The sequence below is a fragment of the Mesoplodon bidens genome, assembly GCF_964165515.1.
Source record: "Mesoplodon bidens genome assembly, chromosome: 10".
Lineage (NCBI taxonomy): Eukaryota > Metazoa > Chordata > Mammalia > Artiodactyla > Ziphiidae > Mesoplodon > Mesoplodon bidens.
Window position 1 is genome coordinate 77,942,237 of NC_138172.1, and position 14,279 is coordinate 77,956,515.

General features: G+C 41.7%; 1 protein-coding gene across 2 annotated transcripts in view; it reads right to left on the reverse strand.

Moving 5' to 3' along the window:
* The window catches only part of TNFRSF21 (TNF receptor superfamily member 21), a 65,017-nt gene that overhangs the window by 12,217 nt on the left and 38,521 nt on the right, over positions 1-14,279 (reverse strand). For both annotated transcript variants that reach the window (XM_081245849.1, XM_081245850.1), the window contains one exon: positions 12,164-12,429. In XM_081245849.1, coding sequence (XP_081101975.1) covers positions 12,164-12,429 — 266 coding nt within the window. The remainder of the gene's footprint in view (positions 1-12,163; positions 12,430-14,279) is intronic.

The window sequence follows — 14,279 nt, forward strand, 5'->3', positions numbered from 1 at the left end:
ACACTGCAGCATTATGCTGTCTAGATCTCCCTGGGTTCACTGGAGGTCACGGGATGGAAGCAGGAACAGGAGTACAATGCCAAGATGCCCTGTTCAGCTTCCCTGGGAACCCCTGTGCTAGACCACAGAGGCAACAGAGCTGAGTGCACACTGAGCTATGCACTGCCCAGGTAAGCTGCAAGCACCTGCAGAACAAAGTCACCCACCCTCAGGAAGCTCACAGGATTCACGTGACCAAAAACTGCCCAAACCACTGGGGAATTATTTTAAAAGACACCCCACACGCCCCCTACATCCGTCCAAGCACAGGATAATTAAAGAATTTTGTTTCAACTGCAACCTTACTTAAGATTCCATTTAAACATTAGTCCAGGCGAGCTGGCCATGGCTGGTTTCTCCTTTAAGTATCTCAAGCCCCAATCAAGGCAGTTGTCAGAGTCTTGTGTTTATATGTCATCTGCTAATTCTGATCATGTCTAACAAGTTCATTTCAAATCCACCCACGTTTAAGCCAAGGTGTGGTTGGTGGCCAATCCTTGCCTAGCAAGAGAACTTAAGAGGACTGGGTGCACGGTTGGGCGAGGGGGCAGCCACAGGAAGCCACAAGCAGTGCTGTGCAAAGCTGCCAAAACTGGTAAGAACCAGCTGGCTCCGGAGGGAGGAGAGGAGGGCGTGGCCACCAGCTGCTGGCACATGTGTCTGCCAAGCAGTCCAGGCTGCTGACATCAACCGTAATGCTGCAGCCCTGAGCTGACTCACCGACTAGCTTTCTCAAAAAAGGAAGTGAGGAGAGTAAGTCAGGGGTCCCCATCATTATAGGAGGAGATCTTGCTGTTGGAAATGCCTCGGGTTTTCGTAAACTTCACTCAATGAGACCTATTAGGAAACCTTTCCCACAAAAAAGCCTTTGGACAATTCTAATCATGAAAAAAGGTTGCAAGAATCATAAGCTTGACTTAAGACAAGATAGAAGTATCCAACTATATAAAAGGAGGTCTTGTGCATTTCAAGTTTGCAAGGCACCTGTGTACTTAAGCTATGTACAGACACTTACTGTACAGTAGCTTTGACCCTTTATTTGGGGTACATTAATCTTAACAGTATTTATCCACCCAACCCCAGACTGAGATACTGCTCCAAGGTGCCTTCAGTAGCTGCCAGTAAATTATGTTAATGGCTGTCTTGAAGTTAACAACTGTTATAATGAAATAGTCTACCTGGTGCTAAATAAAGCCTTTAGAATGTTTTTTAGAAAAGTATGGAGGACAGAAAATAATTTCATAGGAAATGCATGACCTTGAAATAAGAAGGGTCAAGCCAACCTTTGTGACTCAAGTTTTCTGAACGTCCCAAATTTGATTAAATTAGTGTTAATAAAATCGTTAACTGAATTCATGCCATTAGAATTAGACTATACATGGTACACAATGCCACAGGTACAAAAGGGGACCCTGAAAATACTTCCCCCTCACTAAACCCTGACTTTAGCTTCTCCATACCCACCCCTCAGTGTTAACTGTTACCAATTCCCCATGTATTCTTCCAGACATTGTCTATACTTATACCAATTGGTAGGTACATATATTCTCCACCCTATTCCAGACCTTCTCTTTCATGTTTTACAATTTTTTTTTACAATATGGTGGCAAGGTATACATACACACTGTCCTGTACCTTGCCCATTTTTGTTTAAAAACCCTTCTTGAGGTTAGCACATAAAGAGCTGACTCATTGTTTTTGATAAGTGCATACTGTTACACGGTGTAGATGTTCCATAGCCTACATAACCAGTTTTCTATTGAAGCGCATTTGTGTTGCTTCCACTCTTTTGTTATTAATGAGAGATACTACAATGAATACTTATACTTGCATCACTCTGCACATATGTGGGATGTATATAAGGATATATGTAGGATGGGGTCAGGAAGGGATGGATTGGGAGTTTGGAATTAGCAGATGTAAGCTATTATATAGAGAATGGATAAACAACAAGGTTCTACTGTATAGCACAGAGAACTGTATTCCATATCCTGTGGTAAACCATAATGAAAAAGAATATGAAAAATAATGTGTGTATATATATATGTATAATTGAATTACTTTGCTGTACAGTAGAAATTAACACAACATTGTAAATCAGCTATACTTCAATAAAATAATTTTTTTTAAAAAAGAATATATGTAGGGCTTCCCTGGTGGTGCAGTGGTTAAGAATCCGCCTGCCAATGCAGGGGACATGGGTTCGATCCCTGGTCCGGGAAGATCCCCCATGCCGTGGAGCAACTAAGCCCGTGCGCCACAACTACTGAGCCTGGGCTCTAGAGCCCGCAAGCCACAACTACTGAGCTCGCATGACTAGAGCCCGTGCTCCACAACAAGAGAAGCCACTGCAATGAGAAGTCCAAGCACCGCAACGAAGAACAGCCCCTGCTCGCTGCAACTAGAGAAAGCCCGCGTGCAGCAACGAAGATCCAACGCAGCCAAAAATATAAATAAATAAAATAAATTAAAAAAAAAGAATATATGTAGAATGTATTTCTAAGAGTGGAATGTCCGTGGTCAATGGACATGTCCTTAGGTAGATGATACCAGATGGCCCTCTGAAGGGGCAGGGCTGATGTACACACCCATTGGCAATGGATGCTGTTCCTCTTTCCTTATTCCCTTCACAGTACAAGAATGGTGTCATACCTTTCCCTCTTTGCCAGTCTAAAAGGTTAAAGTTGTATCTCAGTGTAGGTTTCAATTTGAATTTTTCTTATTTGAGCAAGGTAAAAAAATAGCATTCCATTGTATATATGTGCCACATCTTCTTTTCCATTCATCTGTCAATGGACACTTAGGTTTCTTCCATGTCTTGGCTATTGTAAATAGAGCTGCAATGAACATTGTGGTACATGACTATTTTTGAATTATGGTTTTCTCAGGGTATATGCCCAGTAGTGGGATTGCTGGGTTGTATGGTAGTTATATTTTTGGTTTTTTAAGGAACCTCATATTGTTCTCCATAGTGGCTATATCAATTTACATTCCCACCAGCAGTGCAAGAGGGTTCCCTTTTCTCCACACCCTCTCCAGCATTTACTGTTTGTAGATTTTTTGATGATGGCCATTCTGACTGGTGTGAGGTGATACCTCATTGTAATTTTGATTTGCATTTCTCTAATGATTAGTGACGTTAAGCATCCTTTCATGTGGGTAACGACTAGTTTGTTCTCTATATCTGTGAGTTGCTTCTTTTTTGTTATATTCACTAGTTTGTTGTATTTTTTAGATTCCACATATAAGTGATATCATACAGTGTTTGTCTTTCTCTGTCTAACTTATTTCACTAAGCATAATGCTCTCCAAGTCTATCCATGTTGCTGCAAATGGCAAAAATTTGTTCTTTTTTATGGCTGAGTAGTATTCCAATGTATCTAGTGTGTGTTTTCATTTAGTATATCTGGTGCCTGGTACAGGGCTTGAAACAAAATGGGTGTTCCATTAACGAATGCTAAATAAATTGCTTGTGTTAAACTATCTCATTTTTAAAGGCTACTAAAAAAAAACAAAAAGCATGTGTAAGTCTGTGTGTGTTGGGGAGGGAGGGTATATCAATCCCAAGATCCCAAGAATCTGTTTCCCAGACTTTTCCCCCTATAACCTGTACTCTTCAAGCTCAACTACCATATTTCATTAATTCTATGGTGGGATATTTCTTTTCACATTTTAACATCTCTGAAATAGGGATGTATCTAACAACTATAATTAGCAATGTTTTTATTGCTTTCTTAGTGGTACCTATAATAACGGTGCATACATGGTTGCCATGGCATTCAACGAAATACAGAAATATATCTTAATTCTAATATTGACCTATATCTCACAGGGCCATGAAGCTTGCTAGATAAAAGCAGATGCAAAGCACCCAATGTGTTTGGGACCCAATAGATACTCAGCAAACACTGGTCCCCTTTCTCCTTAATCTCCTTTTACAGAAAGTAGAGTGGTATTGCTCTTGAGTCAAAAAAGGAGAGTGTAGAATTCAAATTCCAACATGGAAAACAGTAGCTAAGATTTACTGAGCCCCCCTAGTAGATGTCAAGTGCAGGACTGGACATCTACAATCATTACCTCTACTATGTACACTCTATCTCACCAGATGCTTACAAGATGGCTACAAATTCAAGAAGTAGGGAATTCCCTGGCGGTCCAGTGGTTAGGACTTGGTGCTTTCAATGATGTGGGCCCAGGTTCGATCCCTGGTCAGGGAACTAAGATCTTGCATGCCGCATATTGTGTCCAAAAAAAAAAGGAAATATATATATATATATATCTGTTCTTATTTTCTAGGTATATTTTGGTGGGTCGCATAACCCTGCCTTCTGATGCTATCTTACAATTCCTCGTGCACACTTCTATTATACATTTGCTTATCCCACTGAATTGTCATTATTTGCACGTCTCCATCTCAGTGAGTGAGCTATTGAAAGGCACACACCTTTCTTCTTTACATAGTACCAGGAACACAGCTGGTGCTCGAAAAAAGATTGTTGACTAACTGAATGAAACCTTGGAGTATGATAACAAGTAGAATGGCCTGAAATGTCATTAAAAGTCAAAAGGCTTATTCATAGACATGGCTCCTTTGTACACAATAACCACCTTAAACACAAGCATCACTCAATGTACTTGGGCCCACTGTGTGTCAGCAATGCCTTTACAATGTCCCCTTCTCACCACCTCACAAGTTCCCCAGAGCCCACAGTCACACCCTGCAAAATTAAGTAACTTGACCTGAAATGACCTTCCACGCAGTGGTCACACAGCAGAAGTCAGGGGCTCGACACACGTGAGCTTAGCTAACATCTTAAGGTCTTAGGACAATAATCCCTGTTTTCTAGGAGATGATCAACTGGCAAGTTAAAGACAGATTTGAAAAGCCAAAAAGTCAACAGCTAAAGGTACAGCTGGTATTTGCCTCCACTCACCCTCGCTATATTAAATTTCTGAAAAGAGCTGGTCTCAGTCACACTGTAGATAAGGACAGCTGCACCCTGCAGCTGGTAAGAGAAAAAAAAAAAAATCACATAGTTCCCTTTGCAGCAAAAGCAGTGGTACCGTCCTTGCAAATAGAATGCCCAGTGCTCACCTCACTGGTAGATTCTCCCTGTTGATTATACAGAGCAAAACCACTCAATCTCCAACACAGAGTCCACTATAGTTGAGAGAGAGAGACAGAGAGAGAGAGAGGGAGAGAGAGAAAGAGAAAAAACTCTGTCCCTGAGATGTAGGTTTCCTATGTGGTTTCTGGAAAGGATTAAGAATCTCTAACAAAGAATCATTCTACTACATAGAAGTTAACCACAACAATACTGGCTTCAGAGCCACTGGTTGGTACATTACAGTGTAGTTTTAATCTAGCTAATCCTATGGAAGGAGGGCAGGGGGGATGAGCTACCCAAACCCCCTGCCTGACCAACACCAACTCTTTTCATTTATGAATCTCTGGTCAAAGCAGGAAGCTAAAGTAACACTTTATATTATTTTAAATGACTGTGGTTGTTTTTAATATGATCATTTCTTTTTATGGAAGTGTAGTTGATTTACAATGTTGTGTTAGTTTCTGGTGTACAGCAAAGTGATTCAGTTATACGTAGATATATTCTTTCTCATATTCTTTTCCATTATGGCTTATTACAGGATATTGAATATAGTTCCCTGTGCTATACAGTAGGACCTTGTTGTTTATCATTTTTAAGTATACCTAAAATTCCTTTTGCCTCCCTTTCTCAAAATGAAACTATAAAGGAATGCTGGAAAATTCAAATCACCACGACTTCCGAACCTAGCCAGTAGGCATCACTTTCATTACCTCATTTTTTTTTACATCCCACAGTTCAACAAGCCATTATCTGATTTAACTCTGAAAAGCACTTGAATTCCCATTTTAAATAGAAAACTCTGAGTCAGAGAAATCATTTGCCCAAGGTTTCCTAGAGAGAAAAAAACAAGTCCAAGGTGAGGGGAAAAAGAAAAGAAAATAACAGCACTGGGTAAGCCTATTTGAATACACAAAGTACCCCCCGCCAAAAAAGAAAACAAAGGAAAGTAAGGAAACCTAGAAATCCAGTTGCTCAATTTCATGTCCTTTTTCTGACAGCCCTTGAGAGCAGACCTGTCTACATACACACCATCACCTTTGTTTCTTCACTACAGCAAACATCCCTGCCAGCCTAGGAACGCTCACTCAGGAAGTAAGGAATAAATATCTATAACTACTAGAATTTCCAGTTCTTGGGCACTGAATGCAAATGGCAACCCTCGTGCTCAACCATCTACCCGTCAAGCAGTCTTGGACTTGGCTGTCCCTTCCCACCTGACACTGAGCAACCCTTGGCGTTCAGGATTTAAAGGATCCACCATGTGAGTTGGAGCTAGTTCAGGAACATTCTTCCACCTCTCTTGCCTCTAGAGCCTGGGAATAACTGCAACGATTCATGGCAAACATTCACCAAGAGCTTCCTGTGGGTCACACTGACCTAATGTCACAACAACTCAAAGGACAGGCACTAAGGGTGCTCCCATTTTCTCAGGAAAACACTGAGGCAGAGAGGTCAAGTAATTGACCATTGAGTCCCCAGTGTGATATGCTGCCTGGACAGGAGTTTAACCTGGCACACACCTCCACACTGACATCCCGATTTGGAGCCTTAATGTTGATAAACTGTACATCCACCAATTCCCTCCTCCCTCCCTCCCTCCTGGGTTTACTCCCTTAGATTAAACATTGATATGTATACGTTTCTTCAGTTCAATGGTAAGTTTCCCCAACAGCAATGAATCTGTCTTCCTTGTCTTTGCATTGCCCGAAGTCCCTGGTATAATACTGCACGTGTAATTCGTTATGTAATATAGATTTAAAAATAAAATCACATCCCCTCCTTTGCTATTTATTTAGCAAGGGAAACTTAAACCCACGCAAGAAAGTACTGAAAGAAAAATAACTATCAAGCTTAAGTTCTATTTTCCAGCTCACCTTCAAAAACAAAGGGCAAGAGGCTTCCCTGGTGGTGCAGTGGTTGAGAGTCCGCCTGCCGATGCAGGGGACACGGGTTCGTGCCCCGGTCCAGGAAGATCCCACATGCCGTGGAGCGGCTGGGCCTGTGAGCCATGGCCGCTGAGCCTGCGCGTCCGGAGCCTGTGCTCCGCAACGGGAGAGGCCACAACAGTGAGAGGCCTGCGTACCGCAAAAAAAAAAAAAAAAAAAAAAAAAAAAAGGGCAAATAATGCAACTTATTTTAGTCAGTGGGCATTTTCCAGGTGAAGAAAAACAGAGTTTATTGCCGGAAACCTACACTAAGTATTCTTTAGGCCAAAGAAAAGTGTTCTCAGGCAGAGATGGGGAATGAAGAACAATAGAAAATATCAGTAAGTAGGTAAATCTATGTGGATCGTGACTGTGTAAAACCGTAATAATTATGCCTTTGGGAGGTTTAAGAAATGTGTAGTGTTAAAACGTATGACAACAAAAACACAATATAAGAGAAGGATAAATAGGATTAAAGTCTTTTAAGGCTGCTGTGTGGTCTGAAAAGTAGTAGAAAGTACACATTTATAAAATGGCTCATAATTTAAGTAGGCGTGTTGTAACCTCTGGGGTATCCATTAAAAGTAAAGAAAAAATGTGTAACTAAGAAGTTAAGAGGAAAAGTAGAATAATAAAAAAAATGCTTTATGAACAAGAAAGGAAAGGGGGGAGAGAACAGATAGGACAAATACAAAACAAATAATAAGATGGCCAAATACACGGGTAATTATGTTAAAAATGTAACCACACTGAAATTCTCTAGTTAAATGACAAAAACTGTCAGAATAGGTTTTTTAAAACCTTAAATATATGCTCCTTACAAAAGACTTTCCTGAAATAAAGCCACAGAAAAGAATCAAAGTAAAAGGACGGAAAAAAAGAGATAACATAAAATTTGGAAGGCTGTGTTAGGTTTTTGTTTTGTTTTTTTTTTAAAGAGTTTCGGCAAAATCCCAGTAACTTCCAAACTATTGTCCCACTGCTTTACTGCTTCTCCCAAAAGCTCATGACCAGGAAGGAAAGAATTCAGATGATTCTGGAAGGCTGGGTTCAGTTTTGATGTTGACCTTGAAAGAAGAGGGAACTGAAAAACCCAGCTCATGCTTCAGAGAAGGAAAGAGTCAGGCAAGTGGATGAATACATAAACTGTGATAAATCCAGACAACTGAATATTATTTGGCGCTTAAAACAAATGAGCATTCAAGTCATAAACAGACACAGAGGAGGCTTAAATGCGTATGACTGAGTGAAAAAAGCCAACCTGAAAAGGCTACACACTCTATGATTCCAACTATATGACATTCTGAAAAAGGCAAAACCGTAAGAGACAAGGAAAAGGTCAGTGGTTGATGTAGGAGAGAGGTGGGCAGTGGGGAAGAGAGAAACAGGGAAAACATAGAGGATTTTTTGAGCAGTAAAAGTATTCTGGGGCTTCCCTGGTGGCGCAGTGGTTGAGAGTCCGCCTGCCGATGCAGGGGACACGGGTTCGTGCCCTGGTCTGGGAAGATCCCACGTGCCGCGGAGCGGCTGGGCCCGTGAGCTATGGCCGCTGAGCCTGCGCGTTCAGAGCCTGTGCTCCGCAACGGAAGAGGCCACAACATTGAGAGGCCCGCGTACCGCAAAAAAAAAAAAGTATTCTGTATGATAGTATAGTGATGGACATATGTCATTATACATTTGTCCAAATCCATAGCACATGTACGACACCAAGAGTGAACCCTAAGGTAAACTATGGACTCTGGGTAATTATGGTGTGTCTGTCAATGCAGGTTCACTCTTGGTAAAACTGTACTATTCTGGTGAGTGAGATTGATAACGGGTGAGCCTGTGCATGTGTGAGGGGAGGGAGTATACAGGAAACTCTGTAACCTCCCTCTCAATTTTGTTTTAAACCTAAACCTGCTCTAAAAACTTGTTTTAAAAAAATGCAAAGAACAGTACACCAAAAAGTAAATTTTACTGTATAATTTGTTATGCATATTTTTTTTTTAAAGTAAGACTCTGGATGTGTTTAACTCAAAAATGGCTAATAGGCCACCATGGTTAATAATGGACCAGCTGTTCCTGACAGAGGTAACTAAAAGGAACACCAGGGCTAATCCTTCGAGTGGAACATAACATAGGTGTTCTTAGGCTCATGAATAGGAAAAAACATTAACCATTTTAAACACACACACGGAGTCATTTTTGCATATTATGAGTCCATTAACTCCTGGGGCAAAGTCTCAAATTGTCAGCAGTACCACCATACACACAGAATACAGATCCACTAGAAAATGGAAGCTAGGTCTCAATTATGCCCCCTGCATTTTGATTCTCTTGTTTGACTCCACAAGTCTCAGAGATAAACTATGAACAAACTGTGCAATCAATAATAGCTGGCAGCCAGAAATCCATGCTCACTGGCTGTTAAAATTAGAGTAAGATCTGGGTCCACAACACTGCCAGACAATGATGGACATGATTAAAACATGGAACAAGAAGCTTAATACTGCCTTCTCAGCCTCTATCCTAACATGCAGGCTGCACTAGAACCAAGAAGAAGGCTACAAGAGGTCTTGATGTCACTGTTTCTTACAAAATAAACAACAAAAAATAGACACTAGCATCTTTTGTATATGTAGGAGATAAGAGGAAGGAAAAAACTAAAAGGAACAAGAGCTTGGCACTTGGGGACCAAGGGTTTTGGTTTCTTATTCATTGACCCAGTGATTTTTGCTATAATCACTCTCCCTGACATGTAGTCTCCTCCATGGAGTCTGCACCTTTGGTCCACTTTTCTCAGCACCTAGGACAGTGCCTGGAATAAAGTAGGTGCTCCATAAACATTGATGAAGCTCAATGGTACTATAAGAGAAACATACCAATGTCATTTGGTATAGACAGTACTCTACCATCATCATTACCACCATTCAGAAGTACCTTAAAGACTAGGCCCAAATTCTAAGTGATTGTGGAGTGTACACAGAGAGAGGAGACAGATCTGCAGAACCTGAAAGTAAAGTAAGTTTTAGGCAAATATGACCCAACATAGCAAACCTCAGCCAGTCCTCCCAAGGAAGAATGGATGGCACATAAACCACTGTCTGCTCTTCCTCCATTAAAATGAGGATGGTTCCGTCTTTCAATTCAGCACAGTAAAACAAAGCCCTACCTATCTTTCCTCGTGGGCCTTTTCAGCTGTCATTTAAAAAAATGTTTTAAACCACAAAAGTAATGTTTTCATTATAGAAAATAATTTTTAAAAATCACTTCTAATTCAACCACCTAGATTTAATAATATTAACATTTATGCATTTTCCTATGTTTATATTTGTTTTTTCTAATGAAAAACCTTCTTTTGAACCCTTAACAATACATCATGATCATCCTTCCACCTTATTAAATATTCCATTGAACGACATCAATGACATTTTCTCTTTTTTGAGAAACATCGCATCAATTACATTTTCTCTTTTTTGGAGGCATTATCAAGGTGATACAGCGGCTTATTCTCAAGTATCTAAATCCTTCTTCAAATCTACTGCTCGTCCTAGCAGTTCTTTCCTTAAAGCCAGCACTCCAAGGAAGCACAATAATGTTTTTTTGTTTGTTTCTTTGTTTGTTTTTGCGGTACGCGGACCTCTCCCGCTGCGGAGCGCAGGCTCCGGACGCGCAGGCTCAGCGGCCATGGCTCACGGGCCCAGCCGCTCCGTGGCATGTGGGATCCTCCTGGACCGGGCACGAACCCGTGTTCCCTGCATCGGCAGGTAGACTCTCAAACCACTGCGCCACCAGGGAACCCCTGCCTTTTAAATTTTAAGTGGGTTTTTTTTTTTTGGTTTTTGTTTGTTTGTTTGTTTTGCAGTACACGGGCCTCTCACTGTTGTGGCCTCTTCCGTCGCGGAGCGCAGGCTCCGGACGCGCAGGCTCCGGACGCGCAGGCTCAGCGGCCATGGCTCACGGGCCCAGCCGCTCCACGGCATGTAGGATCCTCCCGGACCGGGGCACGAACCCCTGTCCTCTGCATCGTCAGGCGGACTCCCAACCACTGCGCCACCAGGGAAGCCCATTAAGTGGGTTTTATCAAGGCTCAAGGGCAGCATTTTTCCTTTGGGAACACGTTACAAAACTTCAATCGAAGTCTAAGAAATATGATTCAATAGCCAAATTTGTATTTAATTCATGGCCTTTCAGGGAAGCACCTTATGATTAAGGAAAGGCTAAGTAAAATGAGTTACATCATGACCATAACTACAATTTACAGAACACCTTCAATGTGTCAGGCATTTTACATACTTTATTTCCAGTCTTAATTAACCCTATAAACCTGGCTTACAAGGGAGAGAACAGAGGCAGAGAAAGTTGAAGTAAAGTACCCTTGGTCACCCAGCTAGTAAGTGTCAGAGCCAGGATTCCTATCCAGTGCTGTCTGACTCCAAAGCCAGGGCTCATGGACCAACGATTATAAATAAATCACACTCCGGGGTCCCCTCAGTTTCATCTGAGGCACTGATTGGACAAGCCCAAGGAGAAATATCAATCCTGTTACTAACTACTGCCAGTACCACCTGCATCCTTGGGGGTACTCAGGGGTAAGACACAGCATTCTTAAACCACATCACAGAAAATATTGTCTGGAAGGGAAAGGGGATAGAAAAAAGTCTTGCTTCTTGCTTTTGTTCCAAGTGTGTTATGCAAAATGAAACTGTAAGTTGGGTAACGAGGAATAGATCTAGCCATACGGTCTGATGCCAGAATGCACTCCAAAGGCAAAGATTCTCCACTTTGCACATTAGAATCACTTGGAGAGCTTTTAAAAATACTGATTCCTAAAAATACTGGTTCCTAGTCCTGTCCCTAGAGATTCTACAGTGACTGGTCTACAGTGAGGTCCAAATAACCAAACGTTGTTAAAAGTTCTCTAGATAATTAATGGAAAACCACTGAGAAGTACTGCCCTAGAAGAGGGGTGTGTCTGTGAGTGAGACAGAGAGAGAGAACCTAGCCACCTACTATCAGTTCTTTCTCCTTATTACATATACCTGGTAAAGTCGGGAGCACAGGGACCTAAAGGTTAGTGGGAAAGACAGACAGTCCAGGCTGCATTACCTGGGCTGTATCTTCCATCAGGCCACGGATCTTCTCCACAACATCGTTGCGCCGGTGCTGGCGCAGGGCGCTAATTAACTGGGCCAGGCTGGCCTCGGGGCCCCGGATGGTCCAGTGCTGCAGTGCTGCGTAGGCCCGCTCGTGGTCCGCCGTGTACCCGTTGGAGAAAGCGGCCACCTCCCTCTCGCTGGCGTTGCACAGAAGCTGATAGATATCCTTCCACTGGCTTCCCACTTGGGCTGCTACAAGCTTCAGGATGTCAATGCCTATACCAGACACAAAATAAAATAAAACACAAATACAGATATGTGAGGTCTTTACAGAAGGCCAGTCTGTTTTAATGAACTTAAAGAAGCATGCCTTCCCATGGCTCTCGTCCGTCAAAGGGATGCAGGGCCTGCTACTGCACACGCAGGCCATCCGGGAGACTAGTTAGGTACCCTCCTGCAAATGTCACTTCCAGAACGTGGAACCAGAGGAGCAACCTGGAAGAAAAATAAATCGCCCCTAAACAATATTTTGAAAGTCAAACCCAAACAAAGTACTCAGAGTGATGCCTTTATCGCTGCTAAAAAACTGGAACCAAATAAATTAGAGACTCTCAGATGAAAAAAGCGGCGACTTTATAAAATCTAGAAAAGGTAAGCCACAGGTTCAAACTGCAGTGGAGTTTATCCAGCAGGGTCTGGGTAATGGGTGGTCAGAGTCTGGCTATGGTGTCTTGTATATCAAATGATGAAATTCCCAACTGATCCAGCCCAATGGGGGTATTCCTTCAGAACTTCTAACTTCCCATGCTCTAAAATTCTATGCTCAAAAGGCAACTTTCTGATTTATTAGTCAGTCTCCTAAAGTTGACTTGCAGTTATAATGAAGACAACAGCAAAATGACAGTATACTAACAATAGCTATTATCTTCCAGGTATTATGTGAAGGCATTCGCTCATTAACATTCCAATTGCCCCGTAAGAAAAAAAAAAAAAAAAACACAGAAAAGTCAGGCAACTTGCCCAATATCACAAAGGTAAGTGGGTTGGGTTTTGAACCCAACTCACTGGATAATGTTATAAATGGAGTCATTCTGGCTCATCAGTTACTTATAAACTCAATCAGCATGGGTCTGCAGTCCCCAGATCTGATGAACAGAGGGTGAAAATGCCAAAATCAAATCTTGGGATTTGACAACTCAGGATAAGCACCTGGCACCGACCCTCTGTGAGCTGGGGTTTTCCCCGAGTGGCACAATTTGGTGTCTTCCTCTTTAAGGCACCTTCTCTCTGCAATTATGCATTGGCTTTTCCCAAATTTATCCATGGAGTGTATATATAACCCCACAGTAAGGGCTCTGGTAGGTATCACAACAGGTGAATGAGTCTTCTGAATCAATATCACCATATCTTTGAATGAGGCCATACTCACAAACCCAGATACCAGAGTTATTATAGTTAACAATGTCTTGGCTAACTACAGCTAACAAAGAGGATACACAATGGAATACTACTCAGCCATAAAAAAGAATGAAATAGGGACTTCCCTGGTGGTGCAGTGGATAAGACTCCGAGCTCCCAGTGGAGGGGGCCCGGGTTTGATCCCTGGTTAAGGAACTAGATCCCCCATGCATGCCGCAACTAAGAGTTCACAAGCCACAACTAAGGAGCTGGTGAGCCGCAACTAAGGAGCCCAAGAGCTGCAACTAAGGAGCCCGTCTGCCACAACTAAGACCCGGTGCAGCCGAATTAAAAAAAAAAAAAAAAAAAGAATGAAATAGTGTTATTTGAGCAACATGGGTGGGCCTAGAGATTATCATACTAAGTGAAGTGAGACAGAGAAAGACAAATACCATGTGATACCCCTTATATGTGGAATCTAAAATATGACACAAATGAACTTATTTACAAAACAGAAACAGACTCACAGATGTGGAAAACAAACTTATGGTTACCAAAGGGAAAAGGGAGTGAGGGAGGAATAAATTAGGACTTTTGGATTAGCAGACACAAACTACTATATATAAAATAGATAAACAACATCCTACTGTATAGCACAGGGAGCTATATTCAATATCTTATAATAAACTATAATGGAAAAGAATCTGAAAAAGAATATATGTGTATAA